The sequence below is a fragment of the Pomacea canaliculata genome, linkage group LG14 (assembly GCF_003073045.1).
Source record: "Pomacea canaliculata isolate SZHN2017 linkage group LG14, ASM307304v1, whole genome shotgun sequence".
NCBI lineage: Eukaryota > Metazoa > Mollusca > Gastropoda > Architaenioglossa > Ampullariidae > Pomacea > Pomacea canaliculata.
In genome coordinates, this window is record NC_037603.1 from 3063372 (window position 1) to 3087199 (window position 23828).

The following is a 23828-nucleotide window of genomic DNA, read 5'->3' on the forward strand; positions in this document are numbered from 1 at the left end:
GAAATTAAAACATGCTGAATTTTCTGATCTGATAATGACAGTTTGTCACACATCAAAGTCTTAAGATGACAGAGAAGCAATGGTCATTTGCAAATTGCTTGGACTAATAGAACAGTGCCAGCATTATAGCAGTCTTATTTCAAAACATGGGAACAAGTCTGGAAACAGTGGTGTCAGAGAACTGCAACTATTGCACAAGATTTTTGCAATTTATATTTTTTGTGGGGTTGGTGAAAATACTTTTCATGAAGTTTTTTTCTGGAGGACTGCACGTTCTTCTTCTGGTTTTAATGCCCTTGGCCTCTCTGCATATTTTTATTTCAGGGAGATGAACAAAAGGATTACAGAAGAACAAGCAAGAAAGACATATGAGAGGGCATTAAAGCTGGAGGCAGAGTTTGGTGAATACTTTACAGGTCAGCTGCCCAATAATGTTTACATTTGTTTACCTAATAAACTTGTAAGAGAAACAGCAGCTTGAGAGTGAGGATTGTGCTTATTTCTTTCTGCTGTAAGCTATATCTTGTGCTGTTCAGAAAATTGAACACTTGTAATGATTTTATTGGAAGTGAGTGGAGATGCATGATACCATTGTTTAGAAGTTTCCTAAATTAGAGGCAGCAGTTTTTTTTCTCAGCTTTTGTTTTTGTTTTGTGTTACTTGTAAGGATTGTTTTATGAACATTTTTTTGCAGCATATATAGTATGATCTTTTCCCACCATTTTTTTTTTCCAGCTGTTGTTCAAGGTGACACAGCTGATGAGATCTATGCAAAGGTAAAGGAGGTCATCCGTGACCAGTCTGGGCCAACAATCTGGGTGCCAGCCAAGGAGAAACTGTGAATGACCCTTCAGAAGAGTTCACATACCCACCATCATGACATTAGACAAAGCCTGTAATGGGAGGGTGTACAGGTTACACACTGACTCTCATTGTATCATGATAGAAGCACATACACTTGGATGTGAATAGTGTGCATGATATGCCTGGCAGCATTACGTGATAGGAAGGAATGCTTGCAGTGAGTAGCCACAAGTGTGGTCAATGGACAGATCGATTCAAAACATGTTGATCTTGTGTTGGCTAGAAATGACAAAATAGTTTGCTTAATAGCTAGATAAATTTTTAAACAGAAGGGAAGTGGGAGTTTTCACCATGCAGAATTTTATAAAATTCTTTATTTTGAATTGTATACCCTTTACTGGGTCACCAAGGGGGAAAGGAAACATACCTTTCACATCCTCTTCTGGCCGATACCTACAGGTAACACATGCAAATATGTGCATTCCTGTACATGTTTCCCAACAAACAAAAAATGTGTAGATATTAAAAAAAAAGTTTTGATGTTATTTGGATGGTCTTGTGGGGTTTGTTTGGGTTTTTCCCCCTGATCCTAAACCCGTTGAAATATATTGTTGGAATATGGAAAAAAATGTTTGAAATATCTTGTTCATGACAATGGTTTTGGATGTTCACTAACGTACTTGGGTTCCTTGTCCTGTTGGTTTTGAATGGTATAAAGAGGGATTTTAAAACGCCAGAGATAACCAGAAACAAAACGAGATGGAGAACAAATTATGCCCTTGCGCTTAGCTACCCCTTACAGTATGCACAAATGCAAACATCCTCATGGCTCAATGGCGTTGATACACCAGCATTGAATGAGCTATTCTATAGATCATTTGCATCTTACACCTGTATTGAAACACAGACCATGAACACGCTATGTAATATTCTGTCTCAAGTATTTTGAGGTTCCATGGATCAGTTGCATGTGTGCTAGAATCGCACACATAAAAGTCTTCATAAATGTTATCAAGAACAGGCATTGTGAGTTTATTAAAAAAAAACTAAAAATGTTTTTCAAAGTATTTTTTTAAAGCATGCAACCAAGCCTAGAAGCTAAGGGTTTGGGGTTTTGTTTTTAACAAATACAAAGAATTTGAAGTTTTCCAAGTAATTGGGAGGGATTTTGTTCTTTGTATTATTTTCTTTCCAGCTAGAATCTATTGCTGCCAGATGCAGGTGTTTCGTCTTGCATGGATCAGTGTTGTCCTTGTTAGTGATCTGATTGTGATAACTGTTAGACTTGCATAATGTTAGTTCTTGTGCTTGACAGTATCATTTTTACGGTATCTTGACACAAGAGCACCAAAAAGAACTTGTAGCACAAGATGTGTGTACCCAAGTGAGAGTGCTTGTGTGTTGGAGACATTGGCATTTGAATATGAAAACTTTCCCTGAAAGGAAGCATTTTGACACGGTGATCTGTTTTCTGTCCTTTTTTTTTTTTTTTTTACTTTTCCTTGTACTAACAAAAACTCTTTCTGAGCAATATTGCATATTTGCGTCTTCATTCTGGGTTTTTCCCCACAAATTGGAGGATTCATTGTATAAATTGAATACCAAACCAAATGGAATTTACAATGAACAAAAGATTACAGTTATAGGAGACATTTTGCAGTTGCAGCAAGTTAAAAACTTTTCAGAATACATGTCCATAATTCTTGCTTGTGGATGTTTGATGACAGTTGTGGCTTTTGCTAATTTTCTTTTTTCAATCTTTTCTAACCACTATGTGGCCTATCTATAGTCCTTGTGTGATGATAAAAGTTCTGTTTACTCTTGTCCAATTATCCACCATTTCCTGAAAAGAAATCCCCTCCCCACTCAAGAAACCCACATCCATATGAATGGCTCAGTTTTTGCTTCCACCATTAAACCATACCAGGTTTTCGTGCACATATTGATTTACAGGCTTGTCTGTGTCATCCTGGTCTCTTTCATAAACCCTGCTCACTTGAAAATGTGTACTTTGTGATGTTCTCTGAATGTTATGTTTTCATTTTCATTTTCCTTTTGGCATGCATCCTCTTGTATCCTGACATGCCTGTTGATACATTCTTCATGTCTCATAGTATCATCTTAAAACTTATTACATGTGCATTCCCACAACTCATACATATGCATTCCCCCTGCAGGCAAATATCAAGCAACAACCAATTCAGACACTGTGCATCCATGTCTATATGTGCATATTTGTGTGTGCTCATGCATGTTCAAACCTACATAAATTCCTCTGAGTACATATTTTGTCAGGAAGTGCAAGCAAGAGCCACCAGAAAGAAAAAAATGACCACAAAATATGCACAATCATTCATTTTTTTCAAACCGACATTGCAGCGAATTCTATATGTATATGCTTGGTATTGTCATATCATTAAGTCTAACCAAAATCTTTGTAGCTGTGGATTGACACAATTTCAGCTGTTCCCTCTCTTCTTAGGGATTTTACTGTTTTTTTTAGCTGTGGGTGGGGGAAGATGGAGGGACAGAATAACATTGACAACTTTTTTTAAATTAGCAGTGTACCCTTGACAAAATTTTACAGTGGTGTGCGCTACAACCATCAGTGCACCTGATCAGAGTTTTTTCCCGCTATTAGAATGCATGGATACACAGATAATTGTTATGGCGTGTGCAATTTACAATGGTTGTGTTGTTAGCAGTATATGTGATGCTGTCTCATTCAGATGAGGGCAGTGTGAATGTCATCTCAACTTGAGTTGCTTTGGACATTGGTTGTGTTGAGATCCACTCCAGGTCACTGAAGCAGGGTTTTCACTTTGATTATTACATGCCTGTAGTGTTTTTGTACATTCTTTTTAGACTTGTAATACTGTTACCGACTTTTCAATTCCCCAGTTTTTGCAGTATGGAAAAGAAGTGGAAGTACTTTATGACAGCATATTTATCTTATTTCAGCATGAAATTTGGGTTACAAATACAGGTCTGTTGACTTCTAAATTTACTTCCTTTCTTCATAAATTTTGTTCATTAAAACTGATGAATCTTGCCAATCCCAATATGATTTTTTTCCTTTGTGAAAGTAAACAACAAGTGAATGAATGGTACCAAGATATAAACAAAATTAAAAATAAATCTTGGTTTATGAAATGCTGTGGTGGATGTTTGTAGAGATTAAAGTTAAAGTGGTATGTCCTAAAAAATGACTGTACTAAGGTGTTGGGAACTCGCGGCAATGTAAAAGTGTGTTCTTGTACTCCATACGCACCAATGAAGTTTCTAGGTACAAAGTTAACCAGACCCATGCAGGCAAATTTTTTACTTCGGAGCAGGGTGGTTTTGTATAATACACTTAAATACTAAAAATAATTGCATGTCCTTTTCCCATCATTCTTGATATGTATCCCCTGTGCAGGTGTGACTGACGTTTTGCTTGCTCAAACACTTTTAAAATTTGCCCTATATTTACTCCTGTGTCATTTTTGTTTAATGTATTATAGGCTGTAGTTTTGTAGGACAGTGTAGTTATAAGCATGATACTGTTACATGTTACAGAAATATCATTCTGTCTTTAGGATACTAAAAAAATTCCTCCTATAGTTTTGTTCAGTGTATTGGTAAAAATTTTATTTAATATGTTATAGATGGTTAACTCAAATATCTTTATAAATAAAATGTGAAGGATAGGAAACCCAATATATTTATTATCCAAGCCACAGTTGTTTTAGCTGCTTTTTATTCTTTTATGGGTTTAGGAAGAAGACAAGATTTTCACATGAGCACACATTGATCGAGATCAAAAAAGAACTTTAAAAACTGGAGTAAATAAAAGCCTTTTAGAAATTTTGAGCATTTCCCAAAATTATGGTAATTTTTTTTAACAAATGTGAGATAAGTCAAACTTTTGGGATTTCCATAACAGATGGTTATAATTAAATGATGTAGTTTTAGATGATGGCAGCTGTCAAATTTATATGAAAGCTGCTATCATCAGTTCAGTCTACTACTATATGTTTTGCTTTCTGTCATTCTATTTGCGCATCATTTGGTTGGTTTGAGGTTAATACCTTTTTAGTAGTCTTGAAAAGCATTTGTTTTAACTATTAATCATTTTCACCTTAAAATTTATCTTTTGGTTCACTATTTCTTTACATGCAGTGATTTCTGTAGATTTTTTTGTATGAAAATCATATTCATTATAAAATAATTCCCACTTTATTTCTGTAGAACAGTTATACTTTATGAAGACTATCTCCAGTGATCAGTAAACAAGTGAAAGGGGCTTTTTTTCTGTTAAATATTTTTGCAAGACCTTTTTAACAAACAATAAAAGTAAGTGTTGAAACAGAACACGACTGATTGAAACTGGAATTAGTGTCGTATTGTCACTGTTAAAACCATTCTATTATAATCACCATCAATGAAGTAGTATGACTAATGAAAATGCTTTTTAGAAAAACCACAGTTCATGACTCCTGCTTATAGGAAGATCCTGTCAAGTCATTTTGTCCAAAAATAGTTTTCGTATTTCATGGCTAGCTTTCTTTTGGTCTTTTGACTTCTGCTGTCATTAGAACTACAATTTTTGCTTCTTTTCCTGCAGGTTTGTACAGTAAAATGCACGCTTGCTGTGCATCTTGAACACACACAAAAAATCCCCCTTTTGTCCAGTTACTACTGCTGCTGCTATGCTTCAACTTTGCAATGTGAACGTTGTCATACCACATGTGCAGAAAGATGTGAATATTGTTAGTAATATATTATTGTACTAAATTGTGTCTATCACCATTATTACCATTTTATTTTCTCTTTTTTATCATCTTCATAGTTACGCATCGTTCATCTGTCCTTTATCATGTGATTAGAGATACTAACAGTGTTTATAGCCCTAAGCTTTTCAACCTTCAATACAAATAGAGAATTGAATAGTGCATTCTCATAAAGGGGAGACAAGTTTTACAAGAGAAGAGTGGTGCACAGAACTTGGAAAACATTCTCCTAATCTGCTTTCCACATTTACATTTCTTTTTCCCCAGTAGGGCACTACTTTGGTGGTTGTGTGATGGTTTGTGTGAGAGAGAGGAAAGGAGTGATCAGAATCAGGGTTTAATCATTGTCACATTGGCATTATTGTTCTTGTCATTCCTCGATTACTCTTTTCCAGTTTTTGAAAGTGCTTCTGCATGTCAGTACCCATGGGTCAGTTGTGGGCTTTTGAGATGTATATACCAGTATCTTTTCTATTTTTGAGGATTTTAAACTAGCAATTTTTCTAAACTTTAAAACAAGAAGATCCACAACTGTTAGATGACCATATCACAGTTATTAACACTTTTCACTTGAGGATCTAAAATGAGTACCAAACCAAATGCAACAGATGTTCCCAGATCATTTTTGCTAACTGCAAAAGTATGAGACTTGAGAATACAAGAAGAAAACTGCTGGGAGACATGCAGTATTTGCATCTTTATTTGGTTATGAACTAGCATCTACTCTGATGATCACAATGACAAGTATTGCTGTCACAATCACATCTCCATCACCACCACCTTTCCAGACTACACTGCCATTGTGTTTTGTATGAGTATTGCTCTTGCGTGTCTGATACTTTGTCCATCCTGACTTCCCCAACTCCTTTCCTTTATTGTATGTTATAATCAGGAAAGTCTAAACATGTCTATTATTGAAATATACAAAATGTGTTGGTTGATAGATCTGTGACAGCCTCTTCATATTGTGGATTTTTTTCAGCAGCCTTAAGTGCGTCAAAAAGCCGCTTTGATTAATGACTGCGGCAGATCATTTGTTTAATTGTATTGACTCACCAAAACACCATTTGCATATTTTTGCTGTATGATGACAGAGAAGAAAGATGATGACCGTAGCAAGTTGTATCAAATGGTATACCAAATAAACCACTGTTTGAATGAACAAGTGCCTTTTGAGCAGTATTGTGACAGAGGTTGAGAGAAGGTCGTATGTGATGTATGTGACATAAAAGGAAAAATCAAATCCGTTATATAATGGGAAAACTGTTAGTGTTTTGTACCAAGTAAGTGTGGGAAGTTACAATTGTGCAGCAATATCTATATGTTAATTGAACTATAACATAATTTTGTGAAAACGTAGTCTTACCCTCGTAACAGAAACTGTTAGTGTTTTAACAAAAGGGCAAAATAGAAAAATTGGAATAAATCTGACGATCAATTGCAAGAACAGCGCCCTCCATTATCCAGCAAGTCTATAAAATCAAATGCTGATATAGTACTGGGATGGGAAGAGTGGGAATGATCCTCAAGACAAAAGAAAACGGAGGCACATAGCTGTCCGTGTATACTACTTTCGCTTTTCATCGTTCCAGACAGTTTTTGTTCTGCAAGCCTAACGTCATCGGGATCGTCGAATCATAATTTAGGAAGTAATTAATCTTGTTGCACTCCTTTGGACACATTATTATTTTTTTTATCAATTTTCAAATGACAATCAAGTCTTAAGAATGACACCTAAGTCTTTCTTTTCATTACACTTGTTTATTTTATACTATCAGCCGATCACCAGCATCTTGTGAGAGAAAATGCGACGTCAACATAGACCACGCCCATTTCATTTTGTACGCGGTTGTTATAAAAACTTTAAAGCTTTATATTTAGTTTAAAATATATTAATAATGAAAGAAATCTTTCTAAAATATATAAAAATTTTGTAAAGGGTTTTGGTTAAAAAAATCAACGTCTTGCTTTATTTATTACCAGACGGTGATTCTTCTAGAGCACATTTCTAAGATGGCGGACTTAGGCCATCTTTCATTCTTGGCGCTGTGCATAGGAGTATTATTATTTACATGGAAAGATCTTAGTTTTTCACAAGAATCAGCACCAACTAAAACAGTTAGAGCACCGAAGTTATCACAGATTGCAGCACCAACTCTTAAATTTTTGTTTTGGTGAGTTTACGAGACTGTGTTACACTTTCCGTTGGAGCTCTTGACTAAAGTTCTCACTTATCACGAGTTCACGACTGCTCGGGTATCCATCGAGGATATTTACTTAATGTTGTTTCCGTTTGTAATACTTATTTCTCTTTTTTTTTCATGATTCCAAACGCTGGTGGATTCAGGAAGGGTGTAAATAAAGGTTGTACTTTAGTAAAGTTGTATCATCGTACGCAGTCACTATCAGTGTATTTGCATTTGCCTTACCCTTGGTATCCGTTACATCATATTACAGACTGAAATCAGAGTTTCGTGCAGAAAACAAAGAAAGTAAAAACGTTTCAAAGTGGCCAATTAGAAGTAATAAGAACAACATTTTAAAAGATTTTCGTCTTTCTTTAGAATGAACATTTGCGTTATTGCAAAGCTAAGACTGGGAAAGGTAGTAGCCGAGTGGTTAGAGGGTATTATGTCATTTCGCCCCAACCGACTATGGATGAAACAAGTAGCTATTAATGTCAAATATTACCAAAAGAGCCATAAATTTTTCGAAGATCATTTTATTGTGTGCTTGTATTTTTACTTTTTTTTTTAAAACTATTATTATAATATGCCGAGATGTTGATCAGGTAGTCATTTAGCTTGAAGAACATCATACTACAATAATACAAACAATCAGGGAATGACCATTATTTTTATTTATTTTATAATAAATACTGTGCCTTAAGTAACTGCATAATAAGGGCTAATTATCTTCAGTGACCAGAAGTTAAAATAATGTCACGTGTCTCAACCTTTTACTTGTGACACCCTAGCCCCCACCCACCAGACAAAAAAAATGTCTGCGCATCTGGGTGAAAAAATTGTCTCTTAATTTAATAATTTTATTTTACAGTGCAAGCTAATTTCACTAATGTTGGTATGAGATATGAGAAACTTTAAAAAAATTACTGCCTTAGCTCCCCGCTACCCTCCTTGTCAGCACGTCAGCCCATTGAGGGGCGCACCCCACAGGTTGAGAACTGCGGAAATAATTGTTGTGCTAGGAATTTCTGTTACGTATAATTTTATAAATGAATTATGTTTATATGTGCAGCTACTCCTGAGGGTACCGCAAAGTGTTTGAGCAGTATGCTCAAGCACTCCATGAGAGGTTCCCGGGGCTGAAGATAGAGGGAGACAACTATCCCCCACCAGCTCCAAAAGCTATGCTGGCTCAAGTGCTTAGTGTGGCAAAGTTAGTCCTTATTGCTCTCATAGTTAGTGGTTACAACCCTTTTACTTTCCTGAATGTGGCAACACCAAGCGTATACACTTGGGCTACCGAAAACAAGGTAAGTGTTTGTATGCACAAGACCGTACATTTGTGACTATAAATATAACTATAAGTATAATTATGTGTTTTCTTTAGACAAATATTGTACTTAAGAATTATTTTTTGTGATTCAGAATATTAGCTGCTTAGTACAGAGCAATGCAGGCAAATAAAACAGAAAATGAATAGGTATTCAACACTAAAATCATCATGATAGGTTAGTATAATAAAGTGATAACCAGAAATGCCTTTTTTAATTTAGAAATAGCTCTTCTAAAACAAAATATTCATAGATTTAGTAAAGAGCAGAACATGCTTACCATTGTAAAATATATTAATATGTTTAAAGGTGTTTTGAGATGGGAAAAAATGTATTTCTACTGTTGTTTACTTTTTTCCCCAGATGTATGCTTGCCTAATGGTATTTTTCATCAGCAATGCTATTGAAGGGCAGATGATTTCCACAGGCGCATTTGAAATTTCCTTTAATGGTAACATTTGATCTGTATGAGAATTACTCGATGATTCTTTGCTCTGTTGCATGTCCTTTTGATTTTTTTTTTACCTCCACCTGTTTTAAATACTTTGAAATCAATAGTAGCAATTAGACTGCATGAATTATTGAAAATCTGTAATAAAGATCTCTTTATTTTTATTTATTTATTTTTAGCTACTGGCATAAAAAGTTTTCTGTCAAACCCTTTCTTTCACATTGTTTCACTCCCAAATTTAAGCACGACATTCTCATGGTGTCAATACATTTTTTTGGACAAATTTTTAATGAGTTAAACAAGTGTAATGGTAGTGATCCAAATGAATGTGCTGACTTAAAATATCTTTCATACCTAATTCAGGGCTTCTGCTAAGGCTAAATTCTTTGGGGTCCCAGGGACCCCTTCTTCAGATTTTTAAGGGGTCCCTGTTCTTCGCCCAAATTTGAAGGGGACCCCATTGACGAAAATTGAAGGGGTCCTCCGAACTTTTAATGCGTACTGTACGCAATTTTTTGCGTAAGCAGAAGCCCTGCTAATTGTTTATCAGCTTTCAGTTTCAAGCTTATCTGTTATCCTATTCTTTCTTGGCTTGATTACTGCAACTCCTTGCTTGCTGGCTGCCTTGCATACCTTTCTAAAATCCAGAGAGTAAAGAATTGTACTGTCTGTGCTGTTTAAGTTCTTCTGGTGCTTACTCTTTCCTCTGAACATCTTTGTCTGACGGTCTCTTAACTATTCCTGCCACCAAAGATGACCATTGTCACTCACTCTTTTTCCATGTCCTATTCGCATTCCTTTGTGCACTGAAAATGACCTAAGCATTACTGCTATTCTTATTGCATTCTTTTGCATTCTTGTTAGTATTTTCTTTGTTTTGCAAACTGTCTGTGCTGTGTTTTCAAGTTCATTTTGCTTAAGCGCAAATAGGAGTTGAGCAAATTTGCATTTATTATTATTATTTCCTATAAATGCTATAACTCTGCAAGTTTTATTTTTTGCAGATGTTCCTATCTGGTCTAAACTGGAATCTGGCAGAATACCATCTCCACAAGAAATGTTTGAGATGGTCGGGAATGTGATGCGCTTAGGCCCCAAGTAGTAAAACTGATTAATTGTTGATGAATCTGATTTGGTAAGTTTTTCTTGATGTGGCAGATTACAAAAGAGCTTAAACACTTGTTTTCCCATTGAGAATTTTATAAAAATGGGGGATATATGTACCATGAGTGAAAAATGAATGTTTCAGTCTAATCAGTTTGCTGTTTGTTTGAAAATAAAAGTAATATGCTCACATTTTGTTTGTTACATTTTTATAATTGTTTATGCTTATTTCTAGCCCCAGGGTGATGGTCTGTATACCTTACTTGTTGGCCAGCATGCGCCATGTGCATTCATGACGACTGCTGCACAAAGCGAGTCTTTCGCCAGCAGCAGTCTGAGTTACCTCTTGCGGCTGTACTTGGAATGCGTGACGTTCAGCAAGTGATCGTCATCGGATTGTCATCAACTGAGCATCAAGAGATTCAGCATTTAATTGAAGCATTGCTTGTTTACTTCTGTTCTCCTTCTTTTTTTTTTTCTCTCTCTCTCTCTTACCCTGTCTTAGATAATTCTCTCTTCCTTTTTGTTTTGTTTGGTTTTGTTTTTTTTTTTTTTTGGAAAGCTCTCTTCCACTAAATGAATTTTAACTTTCATTAAAGCAGATGTATGTTGATGTTAGATCTGTAACTGTTAGGCCATCAAATTCTGTTCCCCTGCCTGTTTGTCTTTAACACATACTTATTTTATGATGGTGGAAACATACATTTTCAGTGGTCCGACAGCTCATTTTTAAAAAGTTGTTTGATCTGAATTCATATGGACCAGGAGAAAAGATGTGATTTGCAGGGCAATATTTATAGACTTTAAACTTGAGTGCATTATGTGAATTCTTATCAAACTACCTACAGGGTGTGTTGAAGAATTTGCTATTTACAAGTATCTTTAGTGGGAGAAGTGTTTTTGCTTCTTTTTTTTTTTTTTTTTGTTTGGTGCTTGCAAAGTGAAATCCTTTTGTCTATCCACTATCTTAACCATACTTTCGTACAGTATACAACATATTTCAGAAGACAGAATATATCTTGGTTAACTCATTTGATGTCTGTGTTGTGAAGATCCCTTTCTATGGAAATTTACATATTTAAATCAAAAAGTCCACATAGTCTGGAAACAGCGGACAAGACTTAAGCTCACAACTTACATCAGCTATAGTGGCCAACATACACAGTTACTAGGATTGAGTGTGATAAAATGTTTTAACTGTTATCTCTAGAACAATAGCTATAACTTACAAGTATTAAAAATGCATTCCAAAATCTTATGCTCTGAATTCAACGTAAGTGTGTGCAGTCTGTGAAGTGATCCTCCAAAACAATCTGTAGATGACATTTTGATTGTGAGCAATTTATTAACACACAAACTGTGTTACCAGTTAACCATAACAAGTTGTTTTATATGATCACGAATATTTTTTCATGCATCAATCTGACTCCATGCTAGTTATAGTTTTTGATTTCCTTTGATAATGAATCATGAGTTGTGCTCATATTAAAAGCCTTTGTAAATGTTGAACAAAAGGTGTGCTGTTTTTCACTTTACGTGATATCTTAAAACTTAACCCACTGTGTACCCAAATGTAATACTGTATGTTGACAGACATCTATTTCTGTTTTTCTGAGCAAAAATAAAACTTAGGGCTCACATTCATGTATACTAATAACATTGAGTGACTTGCTACAGATAATAACAGTAACTCCTCTCATATTTGACCTATGTTTGCAAGCTATTTCCATGTTTTCTTTGTTTCTTCATGAGATTAGATAAAGTGTGCAGTAATGAAGAAATAAGGCATTTGAGCTTCCTACCTTTACCAGAGAGGAGCAGTCCTTCTTTAATTTATTCCATGGAGAGTATATATTATCTGCACCATGGCTTATTCCCAAATATTTTTTTAATTGTTTTAGAAGCATTCCAGGCACACATATATATGAAGTTGGGATTCTTCAGATTTTATGTACATAATCTCGGATCAGTTAATGAATGCTTCAGAAAAAAAGTTAAGCATCCGAGCCACATCCCTAGTCAGTACAATAATTCTTTGCCATGTAGACCTGCCATCTAGGTAGTACATGGAGACATGCAGTGTGCCTGTATGACTTTGAAGGACTGTGCAGTGGAGTCGGTGTTGGCTTGATTCTCTTGGACCTAAAGAGTCCCAACCCCAACTTCTCAAGTTTCATTGTGGTTTGTTAGTGTTTCATTAGCATTTGTTATGTAACACTGTGTGGGGTTTGTTTTTTGGTTTGTTTTTTTTGTTTTTTTTTTGTAATTTTGGGTACTTGCTTATTGTACTTTTAAGACAGGTTTGATTCCAGTCTTAACCATGGAATATATCAACATGGTCAAATATTGTGTTTTAGAAGAGTTTTGGAAAGGCTGCAGACAAGTTCAGTCATTATAAAATGAGCTTGTAAGCTTTTCAAATTCTTTACATGCTAAATTTGAAAAAAGGGTTATATCTGCTTTTTGTGTTAAACAGATATTTGTTACCATCCAGAAGATACATATTTTGATTGCAAGATAGCTGGAAGAAAAATGTAAACATTTGCTGAAGAGTAATAAATTTTGTGAATAATTCAGAAATTTTAAAGCTATGGGCCACCTTCATTCTTATTTTAAAATGTCTCATATTGGTTAGGTTTCTGTATTGTCTGTCCTTAAATGATAATGTTGGCTCTTTTGTGGAATATAATTCTGGTCCAGTCCAGTATATCTAATATATGATCACACACTGATGTTGCACCTTTAGTTTGTAAAACAGTAAGAATACTTAGGTCCAGTGGAATGTAAAATTAAACAGCACTAACAGTGCAAATGGCATTTTGGCAAATATTATGTTTTAGTATTTTTTTCAACAAGGTCGTAGTTTCATTTTGTGACTTCAGCAGAAACAGAGCAGATTTTGCACATACTTTTCTTGTGTCTTAAGCAAACTGTTTTTTGTTTTTTCTTTTTGTGGTTAATACTAGCTTTGGTTATTGACTGTAGCAGAAGATTTATATATATGTACACACGTTTTTGTCATTGGATGTTGATGCTTGAGCAGTATAATGCAGTAAGTACCCAGGCACAATGTATTTAAACATCTACTGCAGTAAGTAGGCCTTAGGAAACAAGTCTGTTGAAAAAGGACACTGCTCATTATTTAGTATTTGTTCCAAGTGCTGTCTTCAAAATAGACTGCAAGACCTCTGTAATGCTTATGGATTTATCATGCAAGAAGCTCATTAAGGTTTTTGTTTTCTTTTGCGTTAAAGGGTTGCTTGCTATTTGTTACAGTTGCTACATAGTTTTGGACGGTAATTACTAATCACATTCTTTTTATAGCAAATAGTTTCATTGATTTGAAAAACATTAGCACTTGAACAAAGTGCCTTCCTAGGCTGTTTCAATTTGGGGGATCTTAACATCCTTGGTGTTAACCCCAGGCATTATTACTCTGACTTCAAATTTTATGTTAGAATGGCTGACCTTGAGTGTTATTTAGGCTTGGAATTTTATGTAAAAATAGTTTAACCCTGAGCATTGCTTGGGGTAATTCAACAATATGCCTGAGTACTGCTCAGGGTTGACTGTTTTTACTAGAAATTCTGAGTCTTGGTAATGCACAGGGTTAGCAGCAAGAAAGTAAAGAGTTGAAAGACTGCAAAAATACAGTGTGTGCTAGTTTTTATTTGCTCAAAACACAGCTCAGAGTGAAGTTAAATATTTGTTTTCTTTGCCATTTTCTTTCTGTCCTATGGGTGTCCACTAACTTCCAATTTGTAGAAGGTGAAAGAAACTTGTAGAGACATTGTGTGAAGGAAAGCATGTGTGTATTGCAAATAGTGGAAAAACAGGTATTCAAACAATGTTTTTGTTGCTTATCCTGTTTAACTAAACTTGTTTGGGTTTGAGTTTGTCCTTGGACACCATAGATGAGTGTTTCATGCATGTCCAGTGAGAGGGTCGGAATTATTTAGTTGTAGGAATGGGAGTACAAGTCCATTGTATTCAACCGGTAACTGGCTTTCTAAAAATGTTCTTGGTATTTGTGTCTGTGGTTTTTGTACTTGTGTTCTGACTGTTAGAGCACCAAAGTGAGTGGAACCAGTGTGTATATGATATGATGTTACATGCAAGTAAATAAAATATTTGGAGTATGAGAAAGTGTTGTCATCTGAATTGCTGAATTGCATACATTGATTGAGCTAAGATGAAGCTTGATTTTGAAAGCAGTTGCAGGCTTATTCACTAAATAACATTATTGTATTATGAAATGCAGGTAAATGACATGCAAATATGTTCTTTGTAATAATGACTTTTTTTTATAGGCTGTCCATTTTGTCATTTCTCAACACAAGGATTTTTTGTTTGGGGAGTGGGGGGTAGAAGAGGGACTAGCGGAGGGGAAAAGGTGAGTTTGTTTCTTCCCTTCCCCTTTAAAGGCTGCCTTGTCAGCAGTCCAGCAAAGTGTTGTGGAAGCAGATGGGCAAAAGTGCTAATAGAATTCACTTGAAACAGATCAAAGGGTTTAAATGTTCATGTAGTCAGAAGGTTGGTGGTAACAGCTCAAGCTAATGTACTTGAATATCCACTTCTTCAAGATGCATTCACAGGTCTGGACATTATCAGGGGAACAGGTGTGACGAGAATCAAGGCATCCTGATTTGAGGAGACTACTGCCCACACTTCCTCATCCCCTGCGCTTTTGACTAGCCAATCACACCGGTGATGTAAAACATTTGTCCTCAATACAGTGTTGATCGGGTGCCCTAAGCTGAGATCTTATTTCGGTTATGCTGGTTTTTTCTGGATTATTCAGCTTATTATTTAACCCTTTCACAGGGCCGATAACATTGCTTGAGTTGCTGGCTTAAGTAGGATAGCAGCTTTCTCCATTATCCCACTCCACGAATAGCATCTTCACGGCATCGCATGCATTCATCATTGCATGCAAGATTGAAGATGGTTATCAGTAACAAAAATACATTAAAGGCAAACGTATTTTTTTATCATTAAGATAAGGCACAGTGTGGCGATGTTTATCAGTGGCTACCAGCTGTTGAAACCTACAACAACAAAACATTCATGCAGATTGACCGATTCCACCATTTCGATTATGCCCTGATTTTAGGTGAGCTATGTTTAATAGGTGTATGCTGCTCCGAAGTATACTTATTTTCAGTATTTTTATTACTCCAGCAGAAGGCCGGTGGAGTCTCTGCAGAAGACCACTGATTTCATATCAAGAGCTGGTCTCCAAGTGTGAAAGAGGCGAACGACAAAAAAAAAAAACTCCAGCAGAATAACAATCCATACTACGTGGAACAGACGTGGCAATTTGTGATACTCCAACTGAAACATACGGATGCGGAAGGTGAGCTTGAAACGTGTACCCGTTCCCGAGCTGTCAATAAGTTAGGAAAGGGACAAGGGTACAAGTGTTTCGCTGCTCTATACAGCTTTGTTCCAGATGGCAGTTAAAAAGCAGCTAACGCTGAAAGTCACAGCTCATCAACAACCACCAGCAGCCGGGCCTGCGTTAATCTTTCGTGAGCTCTGAGCGAAATACTAGTGGTGTGCCCGCCAGAATGCAATCCTTGCGAAGTTGATCATGATTTTGGGAGGAAAAAAGCTTCTGTAATGGGTTGGTGCTCTGTAGGGAATATCAGGTGTGGAAGATGAGGGTTTAAGGAGGTGTGGAAGGAAGTTCGCATCTCTGGGGTTGGGGCGGATTTGAAAGCTTTGAACCAGAGAATGCTCCAGTAGCAGGGTGGTTGTCTGCAGCTGAGACCATACACATACTCGAGAGAATATTTGAAGATTTTAGAGAAAACAAGATCGAATAGCAAAGGTTATTTTGGAATATTAAATGAAAAACAGTTTTAAGTATCTTTCATGGGAGTGGTGATGAACTGCTGAGCTCTTTTGATATTTGCCCTCTCGATCTTCAGCTGAGGTAAGCTACTCGTCCAAGCTGTGCAGATGTGGCACAAACGCCCACTATTCCGGATTGAGTGCTGGAGTCATCGCCAAGAACGGATGTTAACCTCGTCTTTCACCTGACATGACCGACATTTGCTGTCAGGTGCGTTTGTCCTGTTCACTATAGGACTGCTACAACCTTTTGATACATGGGACGAGCGGGATATCAGCGTAACCGCGAAACTATGTTTATTGTTGTGGAATTTCTTCACATGGATGTCTTTGCATGTCAAGGACGGTACGTAGGTCAAGCATCTCACCTGTACCAACTAAAGGTAGGTTAAGACCGTTCGTTGCACTGACTTTGGCTCCGTGCCAGACACCTGTCGGCTGCCCCCACACGTAAGGGCGTCTACTAAAGGGCAGGTCAAAAATAAGTGATGCACGCGAGTGAACTCATTAGTGAGCAACCGGTCACGTGACAAAGCTGTGATCATGGCGCCGCATCAGCCAGACGCGTAGACAGGTCGTCAGATCAGCTGACGTGCAGCACGTGCGGTGATGGAGGAGATAACAACGTGGTGCCGTAAGCTACTGCGGTATGCAACGGCGAGCGAAATGTCAGTGGGAGAAAACAACTTCCTGTATGTTTTTTTTTTCTTCTCTCTCTCTGCTTTTGCAATTATAATACCTTTACGATCTCTGCAGAGAGTATAATGTTCGTGGTGTTCAACATAACTCTTCACGGTGCAAAGACAAATACAGTATACGCTCTCTCCCTCTTATGTGTGTCTGTATGCTCGCGCTCATGCGTATGTCTACGAACTTGTATTGCTGGCAGACGATTTTTTTCCAGTTAACTACTAAAACGAGGCATGCTACTACAAAGCTTCCGGTTTAGTCACATTCATTGCGTAGGCTAGCCGAGACTAACAGCGGAGAAATTCGCAAGAGGTGAAGCGTTGGTCTTGGCAGACAGACATCCACCTGTACACCTGTACATCCATGATATGTCAGTGTGTGAGAGAGTCATACGACAAGGGAAATACCGTATTTCTGCCGGTGTCCATTTCAAACCCAACCATGTGAACAAGTTTACAAAAGCAATACAAGAAAATGCCTCCCTCAATATTACAGGTTGTGTTCCACCCGTACATAGTCTCTTCGGTCGGATCCAGTTGTTGTGAATAAAATCTTTCCCCTAACCGAAATTCTCGGACAAATAGACGCTTGGCTGAACAGGATCTGTTATAGCAGGACCATCAGATTAGTTACCATATAATTCTCATTCTGCTGTGCGAATGTAGACTCCTTTTTCTGCCATAAAAAATCAGGAATTTGGGACCAGACACCTAGGGATTTTGGATTGCTCCAAATTTCCTACACAAAACAAGGACCAGGGACGGTCGTCAACCTGGTGGGCCAGGAAGAGTCACAAGTGATCAGTCTTATCTGGTTCGGCCATCTGACCCCGGCACAACACTAAGACAAAGAGGTGGACAGAGGAATAATTGAATGGCAAAGATAAAGGGTGGAGTAACCTACATCGCCGGACCTGCTTACCACAGCTCTGTATCGAAACTTGTCAGCTGCTGCGTCCGTCCACCACCCCCTTTCAATCAGTACGGATTGACCAGCTCGTCAGTTAGTGCACATCGAACAAATAAAGGTCAATGAATGAGAGATGACACACGTCTTTCTGAATGTACCCATTTACCTGAGATATCCTTATCGCCCTATGTTGAGTGTGATTGTGTGTGTGTGTGAGTGAGAGAGAAAGAAAAGGGTAAGAAAGGGGGTGTTTTTTTTATATTTTTATTATTACGGACTGCGGTTTTGACGTGAGAATTTCAGTTAGAACATTTTTTTTAATGGATAGGGAATGATGGTAGAGAACTAGAGAGGTGGCAAAGGCACAGCCTTGAAGAGCGAGTGTGTGACATCCTTATCACCACTTTGCATAGCTGGAGCCCCGGGTCACTCAGCTATGGACTGACCGTGCGATCTCCACTCTTTGCTGACCGGGCACTGAACGCTCTTGGATAACCATATCATGCGACCTCTCACCTGACCACGTAGCTCATGACCAGGGACGTCAGCTTTGAAAGATCTAGATTAGAAGGCTGAAAATGTTCAAATGATCTTTCTTAAGCTCCGTGCAAAATATCGTTTCCCAAAATATGCTTCCGTTCTCAAGATACACGCTAAAAAATAAACATCACCATGCACACAGGTCAACGAACAAACGTTAAAATTGTACATGAATACATATACGTTGTTAAGAGTTCAACCAATGGGAGAAGCTAGGACTGTATGTTATTAGGCGTGTCTATATACAAGCGTGACGTCATGGTTGGGACCTCTTTCTGTCCATAGCGATGTTTGTTGTCGTGGAATCTCTGAATGAAAGATAGGTATTCATCTAGATTTGGGAAAGTTTCTTGCACTCAGCAAATACTTAATTTGTTTTAATTGCACCCAACTAGTCTTTAAGTGGCTGGTCCTAGGTTTTCGTCTGACCAGCTACAGCTAGCTGAGAAACGACTTTGCTATCGGAGACCTCCAGACTTTGTATATAAAGACCAGAAAAAAAGGCACAGATAGAAAAAGGAGATCCACCGGGCGTGAGCTGGAAGAGAGTCAGTTCCCGAAGCTATCAGGTCAGTGTGCAGTATGTCATTAGACGTGAGAAAGAATAATGGAAGTAGGGGAACACACGTTAGGGCAACTATATACCTCTTTGTCCTTTCCTTTCTTCTCACCTCATCCTCTTGTTGCTTTTTTCATTCGTTTATTACCATTTTAACCATTTTTTTTGAAACGTCATGAGCTTGACTTTACTATTATTTTAATCCTTCCATTCATCTTGTAATCGATGTAAGCTTAGCTCCCCAAATCCCCGCCGGCTTGTGATAATGAACGGTGTTCACATTCTTGCCTCCTCAGTATCTTTCTTGAGTGGGCAACCGCTGCTCAGTGGAGCTAATAATTTAGAATGCATGCATACGTGTAGACATCCACAGATATTTCTTAACAGGATGACCGGAGTATCGTGGGATTTTCTTTGTATCTGACATTTCCACCTACAGACCTATGCCATCTCAGCGATCTCCAAAAAAGAGATCACCGCCTCATCTTAACCTTGTTCTTCTTCCTCTCCTTTTGTTAGTAAGCTATGCCATCACAATGTCGTCACACGATAGAGTCGGTAAATTCTTCTCCACACTTTTTGTGGAATGACTCACAGCTGTTGTGACCCAGGCCATTCCTGACATCGCATCAAACAAGTGGTTGGGCAAGGAACAGGTGGAGTCGCGCGGTGATAATTAAGCTTTCTTCCCGCATTGTGCTGTCATAAGCCCTTCACAAGTCTAATCATACACAGTCCAGGGTGTGCATTACATGTCCTCTGAATTTGTAACAGTCTGGGCTCTAATGATGACAAGAACTCTGGTTTAACGGTAAGTACTTTTCTTTAGCCGTATGCTTGCTGGCAGATTTGCCCTTGTATGTACAAGTCGGTCTAGTCATCCAGGATAGAATAAATCGGTCTAGTCATCAATCGACGAAAGAGTTTTGAATGACAGGAAACCCGTCCGACAACAGAAGCCACTGTGGTCCTGAAGGATGGGTGAGTTAGACTTACAGACTGGGGAGGGGGCATGAAATGTAATAACAGAATTTGTAGAATGGTTAAGATGTTCACGAGTGTAGGTGTGTGTGTATTTGGTGAGTGAGAGTGCTATTATTTTACACCAAGCTTCTTCGAGTCCCACTAAGACGAAGATGTATGGACAGAGGTCTTTTTCTTACCCCACCACATCAACTTGGAACAGATTAACCGTCAGCTTTCGTCACTCTTATTCTCTTACCACCTCTCAGTCCAAACTAAGACACATTTTTTTCAGAACAGGAACTTCACTGCGACCCTGTCCTGACCATGAGCATGAATAATGTGTCTGTAAATTCCTTTGTGTATGAGTGTGTCTGTTGTAGAAGTGGTGCATTGTTGTTAGTAATTCAGTTTGTATATCATTGCTGTTAACCGTTTGACCAAATCGTAGGAAAAGTGCTCTACAGATGCTCGTTATCATAATTTCTTGTCAAAAGTATTTCATTTTCGTGGCCTGGAATTCGGAGAACCTGGCCGGATGCTTGGATTCGGCTCTATACAGATGTTGATATTAGTATCATTATTGAAGTGTATTTCTGCGAGTGAAGCGGAGCTCAATAGGTATTATAGAGATATAAAATCAGCGAAGAACAAGGCAACTCGGCCTGCCATGCGCCACCTCGTTTCCATATTTAATAACAAGGTGTTGCTTGTCCTCGTTATCACCGACTAACAGATGTGTTATAACAAGATTAACATTTACAGGGACACACACACACAGAGGATGGATGTGTGGATTAATTAATTTCAAAACTAGCTAGAGACCATCAGCTGTCACGCAAGTGTTGTGCTTGGTGCGTGATGGCGACAGAGAATATTTGAAAGAAAAGAAAAGCAGCTGCAGTGAGGGTTCTCCGCATGCACATTACACAGCTTATAGTTTGCAGCCCACAGTGCTCAAGATTATAAAAGGAATTCGCAGAAAGTTTTAGGTGGATTCGCGCTTAACGACTGCAGCCGTGAAAGAATTAAAGCGGATATGAGAATCCAATGTATCGGGCACTTTGCACCTACTGACATGCTCTTAAAAAAGCAGTCTAGTGTTACATTTGTAAATGGGGGAGACATAAACCTGGGATAAGAGGGTGTAATTATGTACTCATGGGTTTAGGGGGAAGGAAGGCGTGAGGAGTTACATTCGACGAATATACGATCGTAAAAACGAGATAAGTTTTTTCCCGGTGTTTTCCATTTATATCCACACTCACAGTTCCGTTCCCCCGCCACCCACCCCCACACACGAATGAAAACTCAGCAGACGACCACAGCGATGTGTTGCACCTGTTCCCAGGTAATCGCACAATGCACTTTTAGCACGCTAGAGACGTGGAGATCTGAAACTGCGGTCGGGGTGGTCAACAAACAATAAACAAACGTAGATGACCGAATTTTACAAGCTGTTTTGGCACTTAAGGTCCTCGGCCGATTTTTGCATTTACCGGTGACTAAATACAGCAGCACACAATTTTAATTGGCTTTCTCTATGCAGCTCGTCAAATCCGTCTTAAGTATTGTCACGAATGAGTTTAAATAAGCTAGTGATGTTGGGCTCTACAAACTTTAACATTATGTAAAATACAGTGGCGTAGGAAGATGTTCGGCGTTGGGGGGGCAAACTGCCTGTTGACAGTGAACGGCGTTCGCACTCGCACATTACGTAAAAAAGGATGGGGGGGGGGGGGTACTGCACGCACGTACACAGCGGTAGCATCACAACACGCTGCTTTATTGTTAAAAGGCAAAGCAGCATTAAATAAGAAAAAAACCAAATTAAAGAATGACTCCCCGGCTACCAAACATTATACCTAAAAAGAAAACACCAACCCCGTGACAGCAACGATCAACATTCCAGCTCTGCACATATACACCAGCGCGCACACACCTATGCACACATGCGCGCATGCACAGGCTGCGCAGTCACACTCGGTCACACACCGTACACGTCTGCATACTGGGCAGGGTTACCATCGGGTGAAAACAAAGGTAAAAGATTAATTAAGCCTACTCACCCAACGGCTCGTGACACGCGTTGTTCTATCTCAAAACAAACGCGGGGAAAATACGCTGGTTGCTGGGAACCCTCTTCTAGACACCACGCCAGTTCCAGCGACAGTCCACACAGCACGTGGCAAAACCCCCCGACTACTCCCAGAGACGGCACAGGTCTCTCCGCCCCGCCGTCTTCCCAGTCCACATATACCTGTGTGGCAGGTTTCTATAGGCTTCAAGAAACCTCCAGAACCTTTCCCTACCCACAGGGACCAGCGTCCGCGAGATAATCCACGTTACAAAGAGACACAGCCCTATACCTGAACTCGGTGTCCGCACACCGTGGGAAAATAGCCCCATCCACCCCAAAGAGAACCAAAGAGACCAGAGAGGAAGGGACGCAAGGCTACCCTATAATTAAGGGCCATAAACTGGCCAGACCACCGTGGCCAGGGGACGAAACTAGGGTGGGAATGGCCGCAGGGCCACCCCTTCCTCGCTACCCGACGGTGCTGAGCCAGCGATGCGACACGTTCTATGGCCATCTACCAAAACACGGACACATATATACAAACCAAACAGTATAACACAGATAAACTTATGTTGAGTACCAGCCACAGTCGTTGATGATAAAAGAGTGCCCTTGTGTAGTTTTAGAAATGTTTACTTATGCACTTCCCCTGAGTCGTAGATAGCAATAATACCAGTCTCTCTGTCTCTAAAGAAAACTACCAATATAGGGACTCGGAGTCTTTGCCTTCCTCATGCTTCGCTAGCTTTTCACAAAGTGTAAGGGTTCCTGTCTGATTGGCAAAGACTCACTGGGGTATTGCTATGCAACTAATTCGTTACTGGCTTTCTGTGTTCCCGAATGGCCAGTGCGGCCCCTTCGGTTGTAAAGCGATAGCAGATAATTTTAGGGTGACAGCGAGTGGGTGGGGGATGTTTTATGTGGTCAACGAAAACCGCCAAAGAAAAGGCGTCGCATTATGGGGCAGGGGGAGGGAGACCACACTCGATGTACCGATGTACTGTCCGGCTGCTTTCTTCGCTCAGGCTTCAACACAGCCTGCAATTAGCATGGCAACAATACCAACGGACTGTCCCCGATCTGATCGTCAGAGGTGCTAGAGCCTCCACTTGCCTCAGGGCCCGCTTTTGTGACTGTGATGACCGTCTCCTCTCTACGTTCCCCTACCTTTCTTTGGTTCTTTGCTCTTTGTGAGGAATTACGTCTCAAATATTGGGGGGGCAAAAGGATATTCCTGCCCCCCCTGTATTTTCCTTGGGGGGGCGGCTGCCCCCGCTGCCCCCCTGGTTCCTACGCCACTGAAATATATATGTGTGTGTGTCCTGTACAGCGAAGTTACGTCCTAAACAAATCCTTTAAAATTCAAGAGCTCCACTGTTGATTTCGTGGTTTGTTCGTTGTACAGATCAACAAACGATAAAAGATTTTTTAAATGACGAAGTGTAAATTACGTTCTTAAAAAATAGCAGGAAACAATCTACTTAAACAAAGGTCGGTCAGTTATAATGGTGTGATCACAATAACAAGCAGAACTCTTGACTTAATTTATTTGATTTGTGAGTGCATGCGCAATATGCTCTCTC

General features: G+C 38.8%; 3 protein-coding genes across 8 annotated transcripts in view; all 3 read left to right on the forward strand.

Moving 5' to 3' along the window:
- The window catches only part of LOC112555839 (disks large homolog 2-like), a 78225-nt gene extending 71484 nt beyond the window's left edge, over window positions 1-6741 (forward strand). For all 5 annotated transcript variants that reach the window (XM_025224373.1, XM_025224371.1, XM_025224372.1 and 2 more), the window contains 2 exons: window positions 325-416; window positions 736-6741. In XM_025224373.1, coding sequence (XP_025080158.1) covers window positions 325-416; window positions 736-842 — 199 coding nt within the window. In that variant the 3' untranslated portion in view covers window positions 843-6741. The remainder of the gene's footprint in view (window positions 1-324; window positions 417-735) is intronic.
- An 820-nt stretch (window positions 6742-7561) lies between these two features.
- Window positions 7562-14794, forward strand: LOC112555171 (thioredoxin reductase-like selenoprotein T1b). Its single transcript, XM_025223426.1, is given in 5 exon segments — window positions 7562-7750; window positions 8835-9072; window positions 9457-9544; window positions 10549-10679; window positions 10884-14794. Coding segments are annotated over 4 exon segments (585 nt in total). The 5' UTR covers window positions 7562-7589; the 3' UTR covers window positions 10647-10679; window positions 10884-14794.
- Window positions 14795-19084: 4290 nt separating this feature from the next.
- Window positions 19085-23828, forward strand: part of LOC112555435 (kidney mitochondrial carrier protein 1-like) — a 28618-nt gene continuing 23874 nt past the window's right edge. Inside the window, exon 1 of one of the 2 annotated variants that reach the window (XM_025223842.1) lies at window positions 19085-19212. The gene's annotated coding sequence lies outside the window, so the exon portion shown is untranslated. The remainder of the gene's footprint in view (window positions 19213-23828) is intronic. The other variant, XM_025223838.1, reaches the window with a different exon arrangement.